The sequence below is a fragment of the Oculina patagonica genome, chromosome 6 (genome assembly GCF_052425735.1).
Source record: "Oculina patagonica isolate OP01 chromosome 6, crgOcupat, whole genome shotgun sequence".
NCBI lineage: Eukaryota > Metazoa > Cnidaria > Anthozoa > Scleractinia > Oculinidae > Oculina > Oculina patagonica.
In genome coordinates this window covers 27,789,756-27,800,695 of record NC_135763.1, presented here as the reverse complement: position 1 = coordinate 27,800,695, position 10,940 = coordinate 27,789,756, and the positions used below count along the sequence as shown (strand labels likewise).

The window sequence follows — 10,940 nt, the reverse complement described above, 5'->3', positions numbered from 1 at the left end:
AACAGTTATAATAAAATTAAATTATTACTACTCACTCTTTTCCAGTCCCCACCAATCTGTTTCAATATTTTAGCGATTCTAAGTTCAGAAAAATGAAACCCGGTCAAAACATCTACCTAACCCTTTTATATGCTTGCCAGATCATGCATATGAGGCATCACTGGCAAATATTGAAATGGAATGCTAAAATTGGCCAGGAACGCTTTTAGTATCGAGGGGTTGGAAACCAGTTTGTTGGCATGGTAACAAAATAATTAAGCTCATATTGTGAAATTCAAGTTAGTAGTTCGTATAGTGTGATCGTCAAGGTGAAAGTAGTTCTAGGAAGAACTGTTGTTGGTGACTGACGTTTCGATAACCTGATCATGAGTGAGTCAGAGTCAAGAGAAAAGCTGTTGCTAGTCGATGATGTTATAAGTTTGGTCTGTCGAAGTTGATTGGACAGTTTAGCCTTGATGTCATTCGGTTTGCGGTTTGTCGGTTCTGTTAAGGTCGTAAATAGGTCGTTTGTAAGGTGTCCATAGGTGCTGTTATAACAATTCGTAACAAGCGTTTCCCCAAACCCAAAACAACATTAGCAACTAAAATTAGAAAATCACTACGGCAAGCGGTAGTAGGGTTGCTGGAAGTAATTTTCTCAAAACGTGAGGCAGTGTGCTTGTCAGTCGGTCGCGTCTAGTCGTAGCTTGAAATCTGCCTTCGAATACTTATTTTATAACTGATTTCTCCAAATTTCCGATTTCTCCATTTATCAGGACAACTCGGATTAATATTAATCCGCGGATTATAATAATAATAGATTATAATATGATTATTATAATCCAGTAATAGATTATTATAATCCTGTAATAGATTATTATAATCCAGTAATATATTATTATAATCCAGTAATAGATTAAGGCACGGCAAAAAATTGGAGGGATTAGATTATTATTAATATTATAATCCGGATTAATATTAATCTCTATTATGATCCTGATTAATTTTTTTTTGAATGTTCGGAAAAAAGATATGTCTATTTGACTATCTGACGACAAACACACTGCAGACTTACAACACAGGACTGTCAAAACAGAAGTCACTAATCACATCCGTCACGTCACGACTCCTACGTTCGTGACATTTGTACTTTTGCCGTTCTATGTTAGTTCGGTCTTTCGACCTTATTTGCTTCTGACTTCTTTCTGAGGGTACTGTTTTTATTTGGAGGCATTATGTATTGAATAGAGCCGTAAGATTGTGGCCAAGGAAGTGTCTAGAGGTCATTAGTCCGCGCTGCGTGGTTTCCGTTTACAAGTAGAGTTGAACGGACACCTCTAAATCTGTACTCTGCCACATGTTGTGCTAGTTTAGTTTGCTTTGGCTCAATTCTATTTGCAAGATATGCTTTAGGCTCTCAAATTGTTCGCCCTTGAAGTAAAAGATATGAAATGTTACGTGAAAATGTAAACTACTTGCATTTTATTGACGCCGGGCCCGGTATTTTAATCAATATTGTTGCAAGATGTATTGTCTTATCACGGGTTATCTTGGTCCGGCTTCGCCAGAGACTGGTTCAACTTTACTATGAAAAAGCTGAAAGTTGGTTTCAGAGAGACACTGTGTGTTGTAAAGGCTATGCTTCTTGCATTATTTTGATCGAGCGCTCTGTCTTTTTTAGCTCGATGTTTAGGATTTTTTACCGCCCTCGTTCGTAGCGTTGCGTTGGCACGCGTTGGCACCACATGATTCAAATATAGATTTGAAATCTTTCACGCGCAAGTCTGTTGACTATTTTGCGTTTTGTATATGCCAGTATATGGTTCAGTTCGGAAGCTTTGGACTAGGATTGAGTTGTTGAGATTTATTATTAAGATTACTATTAATCCGATTAATATTAATCTTACATAAGATTAATATTAATCCTAATGGATTAAGGCACGGCTCAAACCTCAGTAATAGATTATAATAATCTATTACTGGATTATAATAATCTATAACTGGATTATAATAATCTATTACTGGATTATAATAATCATTAGGATTAATATTAATCCGATTAATATTAATCCGAGTTGTCCTGATTTATACACCTAGGTGTAGAGAGGCAATGCGAGAGTAAAGTGTATTGGCCAAGAACACAACACAGCGTCCAAGTCAACCCGGGCCGTTCGACTCAGAGTCGAGCTCGCTAACCATTTGGCCATTACGCATCCCCTCCTTCATTTTTTGAGAAAGGACTCTTAATTTCCTTCACTGTTTTATTATTATGTCTCAGCATGGTAAAGAGGTAAAATATCGGGTGACTTGCCATTACTGCTGATACTGCGTGACTTCCAAGTTGGCAATTATCATAAGCTCCCTTTTCAGCCAGAAACTTAAACGTGTTATCAAAGCACGATTCTTTCACAAGGAAACCAGTGGTAAGTTTTCGTTGGTGCCCTTTAGCTTTAATATTTAGTTTCTATCTCATTTTTTTTGTGTAGAATGTCCTATATTCTTACTAAATTTCGCGCGTACTTAACGAAAACCTGGAAAACCCCTTGGAAGTTGTATTTCGTAACAATTAATTTTCGCGATTCACGGAGGAATGTGAACAAAAGTGTATTAATTTTTGCTATCTCCAAAACCTTAATTAAAGTCATTTTTGAGATGATTATACATCAAAGAACAAGGAAATACTGAAAGAATACAAACGCCTGGTTAAATATCTAACTACAAAAAACCTACAAATGGAAAAATTCGATGTATTGTTTACGTATCGCTTACGTATCGTTTACGTATCGTTTATTGATCTTTATTGATCGTTTATGTATCGTTTTCTTGATTAATATGGTATTAAATTTTTTTGCCGGTATTACTTTTTGCGATATCTATCAAGAACGCGCGAAAATAAGTAAGAATAAGGTAGTAATTCTGGGTTTCGGGTTGGTTAATTTAACGATATTTTTTTAACGCTATAAAAAAAAAAACTGAACGTATAAAAGCTTAAGCGAACTCGTGAAGTCTATTAGCACACACACGCATCCATAATGTATATCAGTACTGTTCTCACGATATAAACTGTATCGCGATTGTCTTTTATACATAATGCTCTCTACTCGAATCTTTATATAAACTTAAAAATAACAATATCTCCCAAAACTAAGGCCGCCACAAGCGTATACTTTTCTTCAATAGTCGAAGTCTTCTCGTAAATGCATGCAAAAGATGAATTTCTTGCAAATACTGAAACAGCTTAACCACGTGTACGCGTGATCTGACGTCATATATTATTTCTGTATACCCTGAAAGACAGATATTTTTGGTGAGACAACAAACGCATGGGAACCCTTCACAAAGGAGATTATGCAACGAATGTCTTAGAAGAAGATTCTATCTTATGCAATCCATACAGTGACCGCCTTTACATAACCTCAGACTGAAAATGAAATTCTTAGCTTTAGCTTTTTACTATGGAAGCAAAACTGTCGTTTGCGTTCAAAGTAAAATTGTGTGCTAGCCTCAATTAAGTATACAGCTATTTCAATAAACGTTGTCGGGTCAAAGCTAAAACCTAAAAGGCAATACCATATGGCGTTTGGGGTATTTACTTCAAATTTACATATGAGCTTCATTAAATGCACAAATTTGTATTTCGCACGTGAAGAATTCACGATTTTGTTTTTCATTTTAGGAAGCCTTTCTGTAGCTTTACTTTTACTGTCCCTTGGTTCTGAGTTTTCAAAATTCTTCTTTAATTCAGTGTGGCTAAAAGCACCTTGTTTCACATGTTTGAAGAAAAGAAAACGTGCAAATTCGCGTTTGTGATGTCACTATATATTTTAGTATTTAGCACGTATAGTTACTCTCTTCTTCTACCCATACTGCCTTTCAGTCTTGTTTCAAGCACCTTATTTCACATGTTTGAAGAAAATAAAACGTGCAAATTCGCGTTTGTGATGTCACTATATATTTTAGTATTCAGCACGTATAGTTACTCTCTTCTTCTACCCATACTGCCTTTCAGTCTTGTCTTTACGCTTTGATCCGGACAACGTTAACTGAAATAGCTGTATATGTTATGAAAGCGTATTGAAAATAGATTTCAACTGCATGATTTTCTTTATAAAATTTTTACAATTGGCGCTTTTAATGTTTCTTCAAGTTTACAAAGTCAAAATATTAAGCAAGATAAGAAAAATCTAAGAAACCGTGTTTTAGGCCAATAATTTTATATAGATCAAATTCCACATAAATGTTTAGGAGATCACGTACATGTTTTCTCAAATAAACCTAATGCTGCGGAACGTCATAATTGCAAACAAAATGCTGACGTTGTCATTATGGTCTATATGACTGATCAAAATAAAATCAAAAGTCTACATAAGTTCTTATATTCAATAGGCTTCCATAAACTTTATACTGTATTGGGGTTAGCATTGATGGTTTGCGCACAATTTCACTTGAAAAGTTAATGCCAATTTTCCTCCCGTGATACCTTAACTTTTAACTTACATTTCATCGAATATCATTATGGGTGATGTGTTTACCATCGAAGCCAATCGCGCTCGTCTAATGAACGCGTGACAAGCGCTGGCAGTGCGTAGCTACTGACAGTCGATTTACACACGAAACGTCATGTGCCCCCGGGAGGTACTTGGGTCAATCTTTGTTGGCTATGTGCCGCTGGCCGCTCAGAACCCCTACCCCATTACAGTCATATTCTATGGTCAATTATAGACCCCATCTTAGTCACTTTTGGGTAAATGTAATTTTCACAACCCCAAATTAGTCACTTTCTGGGAGCCGTTTGTCAAATATTAAACAACAGCAATAAATACGTTAACGTTTTTTCGGCGTATATTTCCGTTTATAAATCACAACTTGCCAGAATTTTCTTACTCTCAAAATAACGCAAAAGTGTGACCCCATTCTAGTCAGTCCAGTCGTTAAAATGCGACCCCATCCAGCGGCACATCCCCATTAGCCCATTTATATGAAGTGCCCCCCCCCCCCGGGCATGTGTCATGGGTCATGTGTAGGTACGTGTAGGGACGAAATCACAATATGTGTACACATGAAAAATGAAGCTGGAACTTAAATTACCAAAAATCCACTGTTCCCTGCATTGAACCTGTCATCACGTTAAGGCTGTTACGGGAATATTCAGTGTTTCACTTTTTTCTCAGATTCGCAAGGACACATCAGCAAACGACTCTGAAGTGGTTTCAAGAGCAATGATCTTACCAGGGTTCTTTTTGTCGTGGTTGATTGTATTTGTTTCTGGTGAAACAGGTAAGCAGCGCTATAGTACAATGTTACCCCTCATCTACTTGCTGTACTAATGTATTGCGAGGATATGTTGCGTAAATAATAATAAAAAAATAATTTTTTTTCAGGTATTCGACATAAATCTTTGCAATCGGAGATTGAGCAGTACGGACTGAAAATCATCTTTAACACGAATTTTTATTAAAATGTTAAGTAATTAAGTGATTTAAAAAATTTAATTAAAGTAATCAAAGTCAAGGTAGGCTTGAACAACAGAAGCCGAACACCGAAGATGACACGACCGTACCGCTGGCACATTACTTCGGATTCTGTAGCATAAAGCGACAAGGGTTATTGTTATTCCTTCTCCCTCCTGGATGCGATGTTCTTCCATCGCGGACGTATACGTACCTGGGGTCGTACCTCCCAGTGTTTAATTTCCCGGTATCTACATATCAGTTGATCGGAGTGGAGAGAGGACTAGGAACGCAAAACAGGTACTCCAGCTCCGGATCTGGACCGCCCGTCCGATTAACACTAACCCAGGATTAAGACTGGATTGAGGGTTTAATTACTTTTGTAAAAAATTGATTTAATTGACTGGTTTATGTCAAAACTGGAAAAGTGCTCCCAAAGTTAAAAAAACTGGAATCAAAATTTTACGCTAACCCTTGTTTGCTTACGCAAACCTTGGATTTTTCTTGCTTAAACAACCCGAATAAAAACATTGATAGGTTTATTAATAAAGCCATACATTTTCATGGTTTTCTTTAGAAATTCTTGTCAATATGCCGCCTGACGAGGGACTGTGGTACTGGAATATCAAAACAGACTCACAAGGAGCAGGGGTGTGTAAACAATTGCCTTGTATTGATTGAGCTTAATCGAGTTGTGATGACTAGCTATAGGAATATTGCTACTCCTCCTGGTAGTATTTATACTGTCTCCTAATTGTGTCTGGGCTTGAAGCCAGATGGCCCAAAATTCGAGCTTGCGTTGTTCGTCAAGTGTAGAGTTTACAGAAAAGGTGTCATTTTGCCCACAGTTAACAATATCACTTTAGAATCCGTATATAAGTACGGGCACGCGATTGATGACATTCTTCTTTTTTTGCAAACCAGTTGAGTTTTTCAAGAAAATTCATTTTTGCGGAGCAAGGGAATTTAATAGCACAATTGCACGATGACGTCACTTGATTACGAAGCAGTAGGATTAAAATAACAATGGCCTTATTTACAAGGGTAAAAAGAAAAAATAAATAAATGATTCTGGCAGTTGCCTTCAAATGATGCCATCATGCAAATCGCCTGCCGTTCTGTGTAGCTTGTTAAACAAACACCATTTTAAGGTTGTGAAAAGACATAAATAATGACTCACATTAGTCACTATAAGGTGCAAAAATTTGAAATCACTAATAGCATACTTTTCACTTGAAATTTTTCTTCTGTTTTAGTGGATCCACCTTTCAACTGTGAAAAAGAGATACAAAGTTTGTGATATTAGTGATGCAATCACAAGGGAACCAAAAAACTGGTTACAAACTGACTATATTGATGTCAGGCATGTAAAGCGGCTGGATATTGAAGTGCATTACAAGCTCCGTAGCTGTCCAACAAATGCGAGTCCATACTGCAAAACATACTTAAATCTCTATTCTTATCATACTGATACTATAAATCCTATTCCTGACCCAACTAAAGGGGGATTTCAATACGAAACAGTCATTTGGCCACCAACGTTGCCGAAACCTGGAGAGTCAGTAGAACATATATTTCGTGGCTCACTAATAACTGAAACCAAAGGTATATTTCTGGCATTCTTAGACCAAGGAGCCTGTGTGACAATAACTAAAGTCGTCATTAGCTATAAATACTGCCCTGAGACGGGCACTACCTTGGTGACATTCCCAAGAACAGCTGCCCCAGCAAACGACTCAGATCTAATCGAACAAATTGGAAAATGTACTGATGTTAACTCAATAAACAAAGCCGAGTTATCGAGTGTGTGTCTTAGTAATGGTGAATGGAACATTACAGATGACTTGATGTGTCTTTGTAAAGCTGGTTACGAGCTCGTTAATGGATCTTTGGCTCCCCTGGAATGCAAAGGTTAGTTGTACTGTTTGTTTTTAATATGTGTTGTGAATTAGCCAATTTGTGTGGCTCCCTGCGACCAGTTGATTTTCCTAGTGGACAAAAATAGTAGTTTTGTCGCCATCCTATGCACGCGAGCAGCAAAATGTTTTAGACAGTCCGTTTTTGGCATAAAAGTAACGGATTTGTGGCGTTAATCAGTGCTGGTATATCATAAAACTAAGACGAAGCGGATAATTGCGTTCAAAAGAGTTTTCTTTTCGGAGACTGGGCTGGAACAATCGAGCCGAGCTTCGATGACTTGTTGTTAGCTATTTTTTATTCTACAAATAAAGAAAAAAGCGACGAGAATTTCGGTGTCTGAAGAAAGAGAGGATGAATAATTAAAAAGTGTCTAAGGATGCTTTGGATCAATCTGGTTAGCCTTTTGCAAACCTTCTTACGTCACAGCGCTGTAATGCGCGCGCTAAACGTAGCCACGTTTTAGTGCGACGTTCCAAGAAGACCAATTCCCTATCCGACAAGACCAAAGAAAGCTTTTCTGGGTAGCAATAAGAGATTATATTATCTTTTTTAATTGGAGGGACATATGTTGGGTAAACAATTGTAATTAGCATTAGGACCCCGGGGGGGGGGGGGGGGAGACCCAAAAAAGTTTAGTATGGTGAGGCTTCGCCGCGAGCTCTTACCCCTTACCCTTTTATATACCATTTTGCCAGAAATTATACCCCTTTCGTATACATTTTAATGAAAAAAGGTACCCCTTTCACATACCTGAAAGTCATGGTATAGACTTAAAACATGACGTTTTCTTGTCATTTTCAAGTAGCGCATAATAAATTGAAATAATACTGCCATAAATTGCATCTGTTCGAAACATTTTAATTAAAGGCCCTTTCAAAAACCTAAATGATAGATTCCCATACCCTTTCGTATACCTAAACTTGTGAAATCCTTACCCTTTTATATACCTGAAGCCTGAAAAAAAGGTACCCCTTTCGGGCGGAGCCTCCCCCCCCCCCCGTATAAGCCATTATAGGGAGTAACCCCCCACCCCGGGACTAGGACTAAAGACTTTTTGGTCTTCAGCTCATGACTATTTGTCTGAGAAAAATAACTCATCCACAGTTAAATGCGACAAGATAACACACAAAACATCTAATGGACATTAACTTGTGCACCTTCAAGAGAAAGACTACCGACCGCAACTGCTACCAATTGCAAATACTTGGCGGGAAATCGGGCACACAGGGCTGATAACTACAAGAGTCTTTCGTCCTGAGTTGAACTGCATTTCCAATCATTGCCAATGGCTAAAAAGTACAGGGGTGATACTTTGGCAATGAGACGCTGCTAATTAAGTTTCACTGACAGACTTCGAAACGATACGGAATTTCATGTAATTGATAAGAAGCCGTCACAAATAGACAAAAATAATTAACTTTTAGATTTTTTAAACAAAGGATGAAGAATTCGTAATTATTTGCATAAATGTTTCCTTCGTTTTTTTTTTTTGCCGAACTAGGCTGCATCAACAAATTAAACAAACTGAAAAACATGGTTTTATTCACTCTGAATATCCAATACAACACAATCGCTTATGCAGTGTACACTGCGTATGCTTTTCTTAAACAACATGGCAATTTTGGTAAAGATAAGACAGATAATGCTGCATTGTTGATGGTTTGTCCTTTATCTAGAATGTTCATATGATTCATACAAGCCTACCACCAGTAATACCAAGTGTCTTAAATGTCCTGCGAACTCAGCTCCTAATGCAGAGAGAACAGCTTGTACTTGTGATGAAGGATTCTACAAAACATCAGATTTGGCAGACTGCAAAGGTAATGAAGAGTACTTTACTTATACTCACCTTTACTTGTACCCATTTAAGGTAACGATTTAATGCCTTTTTGTATTCTATTTTTTTTAAATAAAATAAAATTTTATCCTTTGGTTTAAAACATTAAAAAATTTAACCCTTTAATTCCCAAGTTTCTTTGACTTTCTAAAGGTTTTTTTTTCTTGGCTTAGACATATTGTAGAACTTCGTGATTGCATATAAGAAGTTCAAGTAAAAATGTGTGCTGTTTCGAAACACCGAGGGCTCAAATTTTATTGTGACGTCAGTAGTCGACAGTTGCTTCCTTCGTAGGCGAGCTGTTGGGCTTGGATTTGGCATGTTTTATATTTATAAGTGATTTTTCGAGTCATTTTTCACTGCAGAAGCCCCCAGGCTGGTATCATTAAGCTAGAATGGTGGGTAGAGGCCAGCGTCTGAAAGAGACCAGAGGTGAGAGATGATTTTGTCTTGATTGGAACGCTAAAAATATTTGAATCGAAAAATGGCGGTTCATGAGTAAAGTTGTCTCTCTGCCCGTTTTGTGGGTGGATTCCGAGACCTGCCAAGGCAATTTGGACGAGTTCTGACTTCAAAAGAATGCAATCGGTGCAACATTTTGCCGGCAGGATTGGGTGGCTCGACACTTATAAAAAATATATGGAATAGAGGTAGGTAGCCTTTCATGCCGCCGCCATGACTGTTTTTCCCAGGCATCCCTTTCGGTCACCAGTGAGGAAATTACAGGTTTGCAACATAGCTCTAATCCAATAGTAATTGCTGAGTCTGCTGAATGATTGATGGGAAATTTCCTTGGTGAACGGAAAGGAAAAGGGTTGAAGTTTGCTGCAAATGTATATTTTTGAAATCAGAATTATATTTTCATTAAAAAAAATGGAGGCAAAGATGTGTGTTTTTTGCTGTAGTCCTGTTAGGTAGAAAACGGGCATTTTCGGATTTGCTGCTGAACAAACAACCATATTCAACGGAAATCAAGACTTGTAGTCAGTTAGTTAGCTTTAAAAGCTATGAAAGTTATCACTTTGCCATTATAAGCAATCATTACTATCATGTGTCCAGATATGTGAAGGCTAGAGATTTTTTAATCACTGCTGGTGTTTTTCGTACAGATATGTACGATTGGGACTTAAAGGGTTAAACAAGAAATATTTTGAGGATCTCAGAAATATAAGCATACAACATATAAAGTTCACTTTTCAGTTGTACGATGAATATGTTGTGTGCTGTATGGATTTACTTAGTTTAATTTCTATTTGTTTTTTACAAATAATTAACATTTCATTAAATTTGTTGTATTCAAACATCGTAACGTACAGACAAGAACAAGAGCAAGCAAATCTTCAGTGAACGGGCGTTCTCAAAGACGCACCGTTTGACCTTTTTTTTAGGAAGTAGGTTTGGCAACTCGTCTCCGGATAGGATCAACGCCTTATCGTGATGGGGCAGTTTGCTTGTCTCAATAACCTCTAAAGCTAGGTCAGCTGTCACTCCTCTAGGGCCATTCATGCCGAGCGGGTCAAAGGGTATACCATACAAAGAGTGAAGATATGGTCCTTTAGTTAGGGGTAGAGATAATGACCCCCCCCCCCCCCCCCCATTATAAAAAAACTAGTTGTTACAGAAACCAGAAGCGTTGACGAAAATTCAACACTAACTAGGGGTTTCGCTGCTGGGGCTATAATGACGTTCTTGGGACAAGACCAGAGAGGACTCCAAAGGCCAATAGGGTCAAAAGTAGCCACCAGGCGACAGAC

General features: G+C 37.7%; 1 protein-coding gene across 1 annotated transcript; it reads left to right on the top strand.

The window, feature by feature from the left end:
* Positions 1-6,020: 6,020 nt before the first annotated feature.
* LOC144657983 (ephrin type-A receptor 4-like) lies at positions 6,021-10,324 on the top strand. The gene is made up of 4 exons (XM_078518316.1): positions 6,021-6,080; positions 6,686-7,340; positions 9,026-9,169; positions 10,296-10,324. Exons 1-4 carry the CDS (start codon positions 6,021-6,023, stop codon positions 10,322-10,324), a joined length of 888 nt encoding a protein of 295 aa, XP_078374442.1.
* Positions 10,325-10,940: the final 616 nt, after the last annotated feature.